This window comes from Musca domestica, unplaced genomic scaffold (assembly GCF_030504385.1).
Source record: "Musca domestica strain aabys unplaced genomic scaffold, Musca_domestica.polishedcontigs.V.1.1 12, whole genome shotgun sequence".
Classification (NCBI taxonomy): domain Eukaryota; kingdom Metazoa; phylum Arthropoda; class Insecta; order Diptera; family Muscidae; genus Musca; species Musca domestica.
The window spans coordinates 8506195-8521660 of record NW_026712155.1 but is presented as its reverse complement, the minus strand read 5'-3'; the positions used below and the strand labels follow the sequence as shown (position 1 = coordinate 8521660).

The 15466-nt window shown below is 32.3% G+C and overlaps 2 protein-coding genes and 1 long non-coding RNA gene across 3 annotated transcripts in view; 1 reads left to right on the top strand and 2 right to left on the bottom strand.

Annotated features, from left to right (window-relative positions):
* Positions 1 to 15466, top strand: part of LOC101893284 (GATA-binding factor A) — a 77888-nt gene that overhangs the window by 27715 nt on the left and 34707 nt on the right. The window lies entirely within an intron of this gene.
* On the bottom strand, positions 2147 to 4015 carry LOC131800638 (uncharacterized). The gene is made up of 4 exons (XM_059118176.1): positions 3736 to 4015; positions 3497 to 3678; positions 3262 to 3424; positions 2147 to 3198 (listed from the first exon to the last, which is right to left on the bottom strand). The coding sequence occupies exons 1-4, from the start codon at positions 3929 to 3931 to the stop codon at positions 3008 to 3010; spliced, it is 732 nt and encodes a 243-aa protein (XP_058974159.1). The 5' UTR covers positions 3932 to 4015; the 3' UTR covers positions 2147 to 3007.
* LOC131800639 (uncharacterized) lies at positions 4043 to 6692 on the bottom strand. Its single transcript, XR_009341481.1, has 3 exons — positions 6277 to 6692; positions 4367 to 4476; positions 4043 to 4295 (listed from the first exon to the last, which is right to left on the bottom strand). It is a non-coding gene; the product is annotated as an uncharacterized LOC131800639 (long non-coding RNA).

Here is a 15466-nt window from a genome sequence, read left to right as displayed (position 1 = left end):
TCGCATGCAAGGACATCGACATGACTAACTAAGCATTTTCTCCAAGTGACTGTGATGTGTCACAATAAACCGGGTAATTATTTACCATTGCCATTGAAACAGGTTCAATTTCCATTTGTTGGTGTTGTTGTCTTTTCTCGTGAATAAATAGAGAGTGTAAAATAAGGGCTATTTTCAAAGTCAATGATAAATTGTTGATGTCCGGTGCCAGGGGTAGGGTTGATTTCATCTTCTGTCGTTGAAATGGTAGTGACATTGCCTGTCAAATAAGGAATTAGGGAAATTATTATTTTTTTATACCCTCCACCATAGTATGGAGGGTATATGCGGATTGTCATTCCGTTTGTAACACCTCGAAATATACATTTTAGAACCCATAAAGTATATATTCTTGATCAGCATTAAATTCTATGTCGATTTAGCGATGTCCGTCTATCCGCCAGTCCGTCTGAGTAAATCACTCTAGCTTCCGAACGAAATGAATTAGGTTGATAAAATTTTACTTAAATGTATATTATATTTGCAGGACTTCTGGTATTGAAAATGGGCCATGTAGGTCCACGTCTTCGTATAGCCCCCATATAACGGTGCCTCCCGATATTCGGTATTTTGATGATTTTAGCGACATTATTCACCGGAATTGTCTCAAATTTGGTATTTAAAGTTCGTAACAGATACTACGGCTTAAGACAGAAAATGAGCCATGTATGTCCACGTCTTCGTATAGCCCCCATATAACAATACCTCCCGATATTCGGTATTTTGATGATTTTAGAGACATTATTTACCGGAACTATTTCAAATTTAGTATTTGAAGTTCGTAATGAATACTACAGCCTATGACAGAAAATTGTCTGTGCATGTCCACGTCCTCGTATAGCTCCCATATAACGGTACCTCCCGATATTCGGTATTTTTATGATTTTAGCGACATTATTTACCGGAATTGTTTCAAATTCGGTATTTGAAGTTCGTAATAAATACTACAGCATAAAACAGAAAATGGGTCGTGTAGGTCCACGTCTTCGTATAGCCTCCATAAAACGGAACCTCCCGATATTCGGTATTTTGATGATTTTAGCGACATTATTCACCGGAATTGTCTAAAATTTGGTATTTGAAGTTCGTAATGAATACTACAGCCTATGACAGAAAATTGCCTGTCCGGGTCCACGTCTTCGTATAGCCCCCATATAACGGTACCTCCCGATATTCGGTATTTTGATGATTTTAGCGACATTATGTACCGGAATTATTTCAAATGTTGTATTTGAAGTTCGTAATAAATACTACAGCCTATGCTAGAAAATTGTCTGTGCAGGTCCATGTTTTATAACCCCCATGGTACCTCCCTATATTCGGCATTTTGATGATTTTATCTACATTATAAACAAATTTGTTTTTAAAGTTTCGCATTTGAATATTGTAATAGCTTTTGACAAAAGTTGCCTATGCAGGTCCACGTCATCGTATAGAACCTAATACACTGAGAGAAATTTCTGCATCAATATAATGAATTTCTGCATTGGCCCAATGAAATGTTTCATTAAAAAAAGACCAAAGAAACATTTCATTGGATGAATGATTCGAAAACATTTATTTAATGAAACGTTTCCATCATTGGATGGATGAAATATTGCATTAGATTAATGACAGCCATTCATAGATGTATTGAAACAAGTTCATAGAATATATGAAATATCTTCACATATTTAATGTATAGTTGCATTCGTCGAATGAATCATATTCACACATATATTGAAAAAGTTTCATTGGACTAACGACAAAGTCATTAACCCAATGAAACATGTTCATTGATGTAATGAAATAAATTCATTGATTTAATGAAGCTTTCATTTATTCTATGAAACATAATCGTTAATTCAATGCAACATCTTCATAGATATAATGAAATTTATTCATGAATAGAATAAAATGTCTTCATAAATCCAATGAAATGTGTTCATAGATTGAATGAAACATATTCATACAACAAATGAAACATTAATACAACAAATGAAACCCCTTCATATGCTAAATGAATGGTGTACATTTAAATAATGAAAGGGTTTCTTTGATTTTATGAAATTGTTCATTTTTTATGAACGGGTTTCATTTGTTGTGTGAATATGTTCAGGCATTATTTACCATTTAGACAAGAATATATTCACATACTTATTTTTTTATTTTTCTTTATTTTGTAAAAACGTATCTTTGTTAATTCATTTACAAACAAAAGAGGTCTTAGATATCTATGTTAAACTCAAAAATAATAAATTCATATTGTGACTTGTTTTGCAAGCGGTTTTTAAAAATTAATTTTGTAAATATTATTTAATCAGTGTTACAAAAGTTCATGTTTCTTCTTACATATCATATTTTGTAAACAATTCTACTTAGTTATAATTCATTTTTCAGTCCATTTTGATTTGTTTTTAACAGTAATATATTTAATATATTTTTAGCATACAAGTTCTTATAAAATACTATAACTTTTTTTACTTATATAGTCTATAAGTCTTTATTTGTAATTACTTGAGGTAATTCAAATACACAGTCAGTTTTTAATCTGCGGAATTTAGGAACGTTTGTTATTTGCATAAATCTAATTTTCGAACTTATTTTTAATTGATATGAAGATATCAATATAAAAATAGCTTAATTATTATTTAATTTAGTGTTTTAAATATCTGAGAATTTATAACTTATTAAATTGAAACCAATTACTCAGATTGTTTCTCTAAATCATCCAAGAGGATGCTTACCTTTGACTTTTTCTTTGAGCATGAACTTATTTCAAAAAAGTAGTTTTCCAAAAAGATCCAAAATGTTTCAGATGCTGTGGGATATTGTAAATTAAATAAATGGAACATTTTAAAACAAATATCCAAAGAGCGAAGAAAATTAGGAAACCGTATGAGGTCACCATCAAAATAAACAAAAATTTCATGTATATCGTCCAGACTTCCGATTCCCAATATAAAAGGCTGAATATGTTCTTTCATCTTTAACAAAAATCAATATGGTCGTGTAATTCTTGCAAAGTCTTTCCCAAAAACAAAAACGTCTTCTGGGAGTCCTTTATTGTATAGCGAGATATTTCTTTCTTTCCGAGAATTGTTTTTCGAACTTGCCGCCCAGTCGGGAAAAGAACATAATGTAAAATCCACAGGGTTTTCACTGCAAATGTGCCTCGATCTGCAAATAATAACGTTAAATTAGGTTTGATCGATTTGTTGAGCTTGACTTGAAGACTCTTACCTTTTTCCAAATCTTCGTCCTGGAGAGTTTCTAACATTTTTGACTCACCATGACATTTAAGTTGCTTAGATTTTTTCAAAAAGTTAAACAACTTTAGGATTTTTTGGTCCCAGTTGAGCATTTTGTTGTGCGATTTATGCATTATTGAGAAGTCAATATCAATCTGAATTTAAAACAGTTTTTGTAGAATTACGCTAAAATTATCAAAAGTTTACTATTTGATATATATACTCACCAACTTATAATGTGATTTATATTCAGGCCACTTTTTAAGAATCTCTCGTAGGCTACTGCATTCGTTAATTACTTGATTAAGTCTATAGTTGGCACAAGAAATCCACTTTGTTTCAAACTCTTCAGCTGAAAGCTTGTCATATTTAAGAACTTGCACCAAATCCTCTCCATTCTCCTCAGGTACTGAAAATACAAATTAATTAAAAACCATTACTAAACCACAAATTCCACATTTCCTACCAAAAGTAATTTTAGCCTTTTTTGACGCCGTAGGTGATTCGTTTTCCAGCATAAAAATCTGCTTGCTTTGTTTTTTAAGATTTTGGGATTTTACATAAATTTTTCCTCTACGTTCTGTTCGATAGAATTCAAGTTTTTCAGTCGGAAATAGAGACAATATTTGCGTTTCGAGTTTGTAGCTTGCTTGAAGAGTCATTGGTGCGTCTTTTCTTGCAAAATGCTGGGCAGCAATGTTTATAATGAAAACTCTTAGTTCATCTGTGAGAAACTTGTTTTTTTCGTAAACGTGTGCTACAGTTCCCCATTTTTATTACCTTGTAATATCTCCAACATATTGACGTTATCGACTTCTTCCGTATCAGATGAGTTACACGAATCGGCTTTTTTGGGAAAAACTAGAGGACTTGAACATTCTGCCCAAAATGGATGGTTAATATCATGTCTCCACTTTGTGAAATGGTGAATGAACTGGGCCTTGTCTCCAATTCTCCAATTCTGTGTCAGCTCTTTTACATGTTCCTCAGTTAGTATTTTCAAAATATCAATAGAAATATGTTCACCTATAAGAAGTTAACGTTATTATAGCACAAAAAACTAATTATATAGGTTCAGCATATAAGTTAAATCTTACGTATGAGTATGTCCAATTTGTCTTCTATACCCCATGTTATAAGTAAGTTTTTCAAAGCATCTTCTTCCCCACAGCTCAAAGTCTCCGAGTTTGTTTCAGACATTTTGAAACTAAAAATAAATTGTTTAGCATGGAAAAAGGTATTTTTAAATTGTTTCTTTGAAACGAAGCATAAATTTTCCCTTAGCGGTATTAATCAATGTGGCCGGTGGTCCAATTAATTCGTCAAGCTTCAAAACGGAATATTCTCCTTTATCATTTGGAATAATTTCAAATGCAGTGTAGTGTTTCAAATACGTACTGTTTAGAACTTGTTGACAAACCAAATAAACTGTGAGTTGTGAAACAACGATGTTGACAATTTTGTATACATCATCTTTTTTTGTTGCTACAAAATACGAACTTTTGTATGTGATATTTTTATAAACAACTTTTTCAAAAGTCTTTATAGTATTTTTTGCAACTTTTAATTTGAGGCTTATAACGTCCAGCAAATAATCTTGACACTCGCTGATATTGGAGCAAATAATGTCCGGAATCTCAGTTTTTTCTAACAAAAAATCTGCAAACACAAATTGATATTTTTTTGCCATGGAAACAGAAATATTTTTTCTAGACGTGATTGCGTGAGCATACAATTTAAAGCTCCTATGTTTTGCCTCATACGGAAAACACCAAAAATTTCGTACTGGGCCGCAAGCCCTTATAACTTCAGGATAATGCGTCAGTATATGAAACTTAGGTTTAAGTTTATCATTAAATAATTTGAGATACATTTTATTATGTCTTTTTATATTACTTTCCAAAGAATTTATCATGAAGGCGTTTACCCGAAAAGACAATATAGTATCTACTATTTCAATTAATGTTAGTACGAGCTGCCAAACTTCATCGTCACGTGGCACGAAATCGCCTACCATAATGGGAAAATATATAACAAAAGTTAGCATTTCACGAGCAGACATTTTTAAATGCTTTTTTTCCAAATGTAGCTTAGTAATATCTGGTGAAAAATTACCAATTTCAAGCTCTCCATACTCAAAGCATCGTTTACGTTTATTTAATTCTTCAAGTGAAAAGTATTTTTTGGTTGTAACCAAATACAATATGACATTTGTCATGTCATAGTGGCATACGCCCTCCAAGACATCATGCATTGCGTCTACGCTTATATTGTCAATTACATGAAAGCTTGGAATTTTGTTGAATTCACATTTTTCAATGATTCCGGTTTTCTTTGAATCAGTAATTTCTAATGCGCTGTTATATTTACCGTAGTCCCGCCTGAGCTCCGGATTGGCCGAACATGATTTCTGACTAGATTGATAATCAATCTCACAAAAACGGCAAAACTTTCCGTTGAAATTTTTTATGAACCCAAGAATACTATTCAAACCCAAATTGTCGCCCAGAATTAAAAGAGGTATAAAATAAACATGAAATGTAGCACCGTCTGACATCTCTATATCCAAACCTTCGGTTTCTAAAAATGCCATTTGTTCAACTACTGATGCAAGACACTTTTTATTCCCGAATTTTTGTATGTCTTTGTTTTTAATGCTTCCTAGGAAAAAAATATTGTTCAATTTTGTGGCGTTAGGTAGTGTAGGAAAAGAAAAGTATAAATTGCAGATTGAATGGGTAGTGGCGTGGGAACCTAATGGGTTATTAATCTCGATATCGTCGGAGTAAAAGTTATAAGGAATATAATAGTTTACCGGGATACCGGCTAACCTTTTTTTGCCACAGTGGTCCCTGAATAATATTTTGAAATTCATTGGAGTTCTCAAGATCATGACAAATCGACCGCATTTGGTAAAAATTTTTATTTTTTTCTAGAATTTTTTTGAACATAAATGCCATAGGCATTGTTGTAATTTTTGTTGTCAAATTTGAGTGGACCAACTTACCTTTAGTATGAGCTAGTGTTTCTCTTTGATCAATCACCGTTTCTTTTAGACCTTGAAGAAGATTAATCTCTTTTAGTTTTTCGGAAAGCAAATACTCCGTTTTAAGCTTTTCTAAAATTGCAGAATATTTTGATAGTAATATTGATAATTTTGTGGACAAATTATTATCTAAGTCTTTTGCAAAGGCATTTATTACTTCCAAAAACGGGTTAACGACTGCATCAATGACATTACCATAAATAAAAGTAACATCTTTTCTTGAAAAATTATAGTTTGAGTGCATACTTGTTAGGAATTTAATAACGTTCTCGCTAACCCTTTCAAATTTCTTTTCTTCCGATTCAGGCTGCAAATAGTTTGAAGGAGTTGGAGAAACGTCAATATTTTGTTCGCATTGATTGTCAAGAATAACCGGAATGTCTGCTTCTATTTCTTCAATTTGTTTCACACTTGTTAAAACCCGCGTCTCTTATTTGATTTTTTTGTTCTTGGGGAGAAAAACTGCTGTTATGCCGTTTTGCTATATGTCTTTGAAAAGACCTATATTCATAATTTTGACCACAACACTTGTATAAATCAGTAGATTTCAGAAAATGATCACCCCGAAGGTGTTTGAAGAAATGTTTTTTGTCACAAAACTTTTTTTACACATAAAGCAAATCATTTTATTTTGTGTTATTTACCACTGTTTTTTATTTTGTTTGAAGTATGTATTTCTTTTATTTTTATTTAATTCACAAACTCACTTTTAAATGTTCTCCGATTGAAAACCACAATGAAATGAATAAGCAATTTTCTATTTCACTTCGCTGAACCAAAAATATGTGACAAACAAAAATATACCGTTATAATTGATCGTTACTCTATTTTGTTAGTGGAGTTGTTCAGATGAAAGAGATATGTGTGTGTGTAGTTGTTGCTTCCATAGTTTGCAAACAAGTTCATGAGTACACATTAAATGTGATGCAAACTTTTCAGAATAAAAAACGCGTCAAAATATAAACTTTTTTTATATAGAACGAATACCAATCCGCTTTTTCGAAACAAATATAGACGACATTTGTTATTATTAAAAATGTTTTGTGTTCTATTAAAAACTAATGGAGTGAAGCTTTATTTAAAACACAAGTATACAATACACATAAATACATTGCGAATTATTAAAATACTTATAATAAATGTACTTATAATTAATGTTTTTAAGAAACCAGATATAGGTCTGTACACTTACGTAAACTGTTTGTTTATTTATAGTATATTAAAAATAAAATAAAAGCAAATTAAATAATAATTGCCTAAGGGCAAAATCCTTTGAAAATGTTATTGTTTTGCAAGTTTCGAGGTACGATTCCACAAATATAGTCTCAAACGGCTCAAACGGAAAATGTCAAATGATTTCAATTTATTGATAATTATTTGACATAACATTGAAAGATTAATTGTTTGGTGAGAAAAGGCCTGTACGATTTGGCTTCAAAACGATAAAACATACGATAAACAATATATCGTTTCAATGTCTCAGAGGTTTGATAAATACAGAACGGAGCAATACATAAATATTAAAAAAACATAAAAAATGGTTAAAGATGCAAACATGTTTATTACTTCGTCTGTAGCTGTCACAAGTTCCGGATCACTTTTCGATTTTATTGCGATTATATTTTTTCTTTTTCAAGTGTACACAAAATATATCAGAGCAACAATAAATATAATTGTATAAATCTTTGGTCAACTTAAATTAAATAAACGCGAAATATAGTTAGAATAAGGCTAAGTTATCAACACTGAATCAAACTCTATGTTGGTACACTCCCATACACACACACACGCTTTACTGAATAACCAAACTACAGTTGACACTCGAGTATGCGATATTTAAAAATTATATTTAATATAAACGTCGCTTGTTTGTTTAATACATAAAACATACCCGCCAATATTATTTTTTAACTCAGAAATTAAATAAAATATATTTTTATAAACTGAAAAATTTCATCCATGAAAGGCTTTCCATTATTCATTATAAATCAAACAGGAACTATGTCAGATAATCGAGGTTCAACTGTATTTTCTTCTTAGTGCAGTTTCAGTCACGTTCAGTCTTGTGTATTTTGTTTCTCGTAACAAGAGTGTTTTTGTATATTTAGGCTTCTAACGAACATTATTAAGGAAAAAGCTAGAACTAATGTTTAGAGAGATTTGACCAAACGTAAAAAGCAAAGCACAGCATGTCCATTTATTTATGAAGCCATCTCATTAACAATGTGAAACGGTTCATTCAGCCTATGAACATTCTCTATGAATATTGTGGACGAAAAATTTCAATGCAGTTTCATAAGAAATAATGCAATTTAATGAAGCTATTTCAAAACATGTATGCAACTTTTCATTCGACCAATGAACATCTTTTATGAAAATGGGTTATGAAAACCTTCATTAAAGTTTCATAAAAATGAAAGCAATTTTATGAAGCAATTTCATTTAACCTATGAAATATTGCATTCAACCAATGAAATTATTGTTATGATTTTTTTTTATGAAGCCTTCATAACACCTTCATTGGATCAATGCAACTTTTGCATTGGATCTATGAAGTTTCATTCTATTAATGAAAATTTTCATTGGATGAATGAAAAAATTCTTATGAAAATGTTTCATTGATCCAATGAAGCATTTTTCTCTCAGTGTATAACAGCTACATTCGGTATTTTTAAGATTTTAACAGAATTTTTAACGGATATTATTATTTTTTTTTTTTTTTTTTTTGTAAATTGCCAAAATAAAGAAAAGAATATTTTGGAATTTTGAGAAAGTTGTCTGAACTTCCCATAAGGTCAACACGCATCCATCTCATTTTATTGATTTTTATTTTAATATTTCTTTTTTTTTTCAAATTTATTTTGTTAATCCATAAAAATTATTAAAGGAGCACACGTGCCACAAGTTCAGAGACATTCTTAATTTTATAGCAAATTTTTATGGCCCCACTCGACGTGCATTTTTTACGATTCTTTACCATTTCGTTGAACTTGAAGCTGATGAAATTCCAATTTTGTTTTCGTTATCACCAAAATAAGTTATTAAATATGAAAAATTGTTATATTAATAAGGTAGATCGGTTTGTTTACAAGAAACGGAATTATGACATACCGGTCTTCTATATAAAGAACTTATTGTCTCCTGTGAGAAGACCTTCTGGTCTTCTATAGAATGATGCTGAGTCTCCCATGAAGAAGATCTTCTTAATTTATTAAAAAAGACCTTCCGTTCTTCTAGAACGGACGTTCTTGGTGAAAAACATTCTGGAATTCTGCGAGAAGTGGGTCTGCCATGAGAAAAGCTTATTCATTTATTAAAAAAGACCTTTCGTTCTTCTAGAAAAATAATTTTTTGTTTTTATGAAAAGACCTTCTGTGAGAAGTTCTTGTAATCTTCTATGTTTTGGCCTCTATACTTTTGTGTGAAAATCTTTTGGTCTTCTCTAAAAGTCTTCTCATATATGAAAACTTCTGGACTTTTATAAGAAAGCCTCCTCTATGGGAAGACCTTCTGGACTTCTATAAATAGACCTTTTGGACTTCCAACAGGTCTTCTATGAGATCACCTCCTTGTCTTCTTTGATTTTTATATGCCCTCAGTCATATGGCTTTGATACGGTCAAAACGAGCCTAGTCGAAATAACGCTTTTAGACCCTAGATCTCTTTGGACCAAATCCGTTTCAGGACATTTAGAGTGGATCTAGCGATGTCCGATTGGGTCCGAACTTGGCACATCGTAATATTATTAACAAATTTAGATCGAGTTCGGATATGGACAATATTGGTCCACTCCTTTTGTTACTTAACCCACACAAGTTCGAAATTTAAAAAAAAAATATTGCACAGAAAGAGAAGGCATAATTCGACTTTGCAAATCCTAATATTTGCATCAATTCTAGGTCAGGTGCGAAAATAGACAATATCGGTCCGCTCCATCAAGTATCTCCCCCACAACGGGTCAAAATTTTGAATCGTTATAACTCTTATAAAACGTGATGTAAGAGTCCGATTGTCTTCAAATTAAACACATCACAGTATTTTTATTAACTCAAGGTCTGGTGTAAAAATTGGATATAATGGTCTACCTTTTGTGGTACCTTCTCCACAAAGGGTGAAAATTTTGAATAGACATGAAACTCATAAAACTCGAAATTAACATCCGATTGCATTCAGACTTGGTACATCTCAATATTTCCATCAACACAAGATCTCTTGTAAAGATGGTAGATATCGCACCACTTCTTCTGGTACCTCCCCCCGAGGGGGTCAAAATTTTGAATAACCAAAACGATTATAAAATCCGAAACTAGCATTCGGTTCCCTTTATATTTCACACATCCCACTATTTCTATCAAGACAAAATCTGCTATGAAAATGGGATATATCGGTCTACTCATTCTGGTACCTCCCTCAGAAAGCGTCAACATTTCGAATATCCATGAAGCTCATAAAAAGCGAAATTAACATCCGATTGCATTCAGACATGATACATTTCAATATTTCCATTAACATAAGATCTGTAATAAAGATAGTAAAGAACGGACTACTTCTTCTGGAACCTCCCCCACATAGGGTTCAAGACTTTGAACAACAAAACGCCCAAAGAGAGCAAAATAAAAAGCACCCAACTTTTTTCAAACTTCACACATAGAAATGTGTTAGTGCGGATTATATCAGATTTAAAACCGATGTGAAATAGGCATTATTGGTGCCTTGATTCCTCCCCCATAAAGGGTCAACATTTTGAATAATCACAACAGAAGTAAAAATATATTTTAATAAACGACCCCTGCCAACAAAACCGACCGATACCTATTAAATTGTTAGGAAAAACTTCCTTAAAAAAGCTTAGAGACACTTCAAGCAATTATAAAAAATCTGAAGATTTTTTGCAGGGTCGACGCATGTTTACAAATAAAAAATTTGCAATTAGAGTTCTTGTGAGTATTCAGTTGCTCTTTTCTCAATTTCTAATAGCTATGGTGACTTCATTAAACTAAATTGATTTCCATTCAATTCCCTGAATGCAACCGCATTTTCCATTTAATCTAGAAGTTTAGTTCATCGGTTCTCCCAAATTCACACTGATAGTTTATCTCCAGTGATAAATCCCATTTCAATGATAAAATTCAAAGAAAACCATTTAGCCAAATGATTTATATCTTTGCCTTCCAGTCTTTCTTTCCGGTCAGAATAAACTTAACGAAAGATATGATCACTGATAAAATAAAAAAACGAAAAGTAAAGATTCCCAATAGTTTGACCTTTATTTCTCAATTTTAGTCCACAATTAAATGGTTTGGCAAATAATGATTACGAAATTTATGACAAACTATTTATTCTCTCTCTCTTCATGGCCATGCAGCAAATTGCTCTTTATGGCTATTTCCAATCGGATGTAATGGCAAAGAGAGAAGGAGGGAGAGAAAGAGCAAATACTCATAAAATGGAATTTCTGTGATGACCTCGTTGACCTCATGTCGTGTGTGTTGTTGCGTGGTAATTGCATGTTAAAGTGTCAAAAAGTAGCACAGCGTCGTCACTCCTCACTCCCCCGCTCATTTGCTCACCTTAAATGGCAGCAAAGCCATTTTAGCCTAAATGCCCTAAACCTCTGAAGATTTCCCATTAAATTGTTTTACCAACAAATTTCACAAATTTTCCACCAAACTCACGTGCTATTAGAATCGCTCTCTAAGTGAGTGAGTGCGACAGTGGCACAAACATGGCCCTTTCCAACAAAACACATTAAAGCGTTGGGAAAATTGGCGACATCAGTCTGCTGACATGCTGAGTTTTTGACTGGAACAACTTGCCAGCCACATTCCTGTAGGGCATATAATGTTACATACATCCAATGTTGTTATTGTTTTTGTTTATGTGAAATTGTTGTTGTTTTTTTTTAATTCTTGACAAAAAGAAATTGTATTTTTTTCTTATGTTTATCATTTTTATTGTGGAATAAAGTCTTGATATAGAGTTTTTTCTTTATTTCATAAATTATATAAATAAAGTTTACGTGATATTGTTGCTCTATCTCTATCTCACTCTCGCCTTTCTCTTTCGTCCATTTCACGCCTGAGATCATTCTTATATTTACCAGCAATTCTTTGATAATTTCAGATTTTATATAAAGTGAGAAAAAATAAAAATTATTAAAATGGAATTTTATCTTGGCGTTTTGCATTGTTGCTACTGGGTATTAATCTGAACTGCCTGCCTGCAAGCCGAACGGCCGGCCGGCCGTCCGTACAGGAAGTGTTTGAGTTCTTTAGATTATCAGCGTTGCTACTTTGCGCTGTTGTAAATATTCCAGAAAATTTGTAAATAAAATCGCCTTTTGTTATCAGCCACTGGAAAATAATATTATTAATCACACATTTGTTGTGATATATTATTCATGAATAAAAAAGGGTTCATGGGTTCCATTATTCCCGGTATTCTAGAGCACTGAAGAGAGGAGGGTATGTTTTCTCAGGGAAATTGTAAGTTCTTTGTAAATTATCCTCATGTTATAATAGATATGATGCCGGTCCTTCTTTTAAATTTAAAGAATTCAAATTTTTTCCAAATCTCAAAATTAATTCCTCCAGGCTCTCACCCGAAATAGTTTCAGAATGATAGTTTCTCGCATGATAAATTTGTTATGAGCTCAAAATATGTTTTTTTTTAAAGGATAAGATAGTGTGGAATAAAACTATCAGGGCGGAACACTTTAATGCAGTTCGAAACCATTCCGGGAGGTTCAACATGCAAAATATTTACATTTAATTTTTATAAAAACAAAAAAAAATCTTGTATTCCTGAGCTCTTTGCCCTCATCATTACGTTAATAAGACACATTTAGGCCAATATTTCAAAAATCGATTTTTATTATCAACAGTTTTCTACCCTCGAAAAAAGAGTAAAACATTAATTTTCAGCCAAATTTATTGGAAAATATGGCCAAGACGCTTAAACGAAGTAAAATCGGGGGGTATCTTCATATAAGGAAGGGCGCAGTCAAAACGTGGATCAATATTGATAACTCAGTAGATTCTGAAAGTAGAACTAAGAAGCTAAAAACAATCAGTCAGTTTTGCCGACAGATGTATACCCTCAGCCAATGTTCGATTATTTAAATATATTTTAACTTCTGTTATGATTATTCGAATTGTTGACCCTCTATGGAGTAGGTTCCGAAGGAATGGGCCAATACTCTTCATTTCGTATCGAACCTAAAAAAAATATGATACAAATATTGCGACGTGCCAGGATTGGGTTCTTCCTTCACTTTATATGAGATATGTATACCTTCTCTAGCCATATGGCTAACAGTATAAAAATAAAAGACACTTGTATCGGCATTTTGAAAGTTTACATTTCAAAATAACCTAACCCCCATTTTCCATATATTTTTGATATTTTTCAGATTAAGACTTCTTGAAATATGTTGATTTTTGGCATATAGTGTCTTTAGCAATATTTCAGATAAAAACACGAGTCACCATAGGGCTGTTTTTGAGCCCTTTTTCAAAATATGGTTAAAAACTTCCTTCGTAACCAGCCACAATAATCTACAAGGTTATTTGTTATAAAATTCTACTCAAGGTTTTAGGTTTAAAATCGTACCTGATACGTATTTATGCAAAATTCTCCAACAAAACATTTTTGAAGAGGGATGACGTCAACATTTAACATAGAGCTCTGGAAATTCAGCTTTGGATTACGTCAAGAATCATTGGATTTAAAAATGGGTCATATCTGTCCACTTTTTGGTATCGTCCCTATATAAGGGTAAACCTCAATTTTAAGTGTTTGTTTTTATTTCTTACTTAATTTCGTGTCTCGAACTCACAACCTTCGGTTTTCTGGTCAATTGCGCCCACTCAATGCCGATTTTACTTATTACTTGGCAATGAGAAAAGTATGTTATTCTGTTTTGCATTTTTAAGGTATAACCTATTATATTCGACATAGTGGTAATGTTTACATTATCTTTTAAAGGAATATTCGTCTCATACAGTTCCCAAGGAATCACATTGAAAAACACTTTGATCTCCCCTTTTTGATGTTTTGCCGACAAAAATGTTTCACTTGTTGTTGTTATTGACTTTTAGTCCAAATGTGTCTTAACGGCGTTCCGTTGCATACCCAAATGGCCCAACGACCACCACCAATGTTTTGGTGACAACTTTTCGGCACGCGGTTCTACAAATTCCTGCATACCGAAGAATGCACACACACACACACACCAAAAAATAAAAGCTGGTCTGTCGTTGCTGCTGGCGCATAGAAGGTTCATTTTTTTAAGAAAACAACTCAAGCAAAGAGTTGTTACCCAAAATGTGACTAAGATGGAATGACGACCCTCATGGAGAAGAGTGGTAACAAAGCCCACCTTTGAAATGGAACGGCATGTGGACTAAGGAGAAAAAAAATAAAGACGCTTTGAAGCCCAAAAGCCACTACGGCTGAGCTAATGTTAATGTGCTGGTGTCAAAAAGAAATGAGACGTCCTCTCACTCCTTGGCACTGGTGTTGAGAATTTGTTTTTTTTTTCAGTTTCCTAACCATGTGCCATGGGTTTTTGGCTGCTGGTGGCGTATTGAAAAATAAAGCTTTTAAGTGAATTGGCGTCAGTGCGGCTTAAGCGGTATAACATTTACTTTATTGTTGTGGCGTTGTTGTTGTTGTTTTATTTCTTTTTTTTTTTTTTGTAACGAAATTTATACCTTTGCGAGAAATTGAAATGTGGGGCAATGCCTCTATGTGTGTTTGTCTGTATTTCAAATTAATTAATTGTAATGGATACAAATGACATTGTTTTGGGGTTTTTAATTTTTTAATTTTAAGGGGTGGAACGAGGAGGATTGGAGGATTTATTTTTATTGGAGTAGGAGTACAAAAATAGATGCAAAAAATAAAAGTATATATATATATATATATATATATATATATATATATATATATATATATATATATATATATATATATATATATATATATATATTTTTTTTTTTTTTTTTTTGCTAAAAAATGGGAAAATGGGCAATATCGGCCCATACCATAGGAACCTACCCCATAAAGGGTCAATATTTTTATAAAATGTGAAATAAGATACATATGCCGTCAAATTTCACACATCCCAATATTTTTATTAACACAAGAT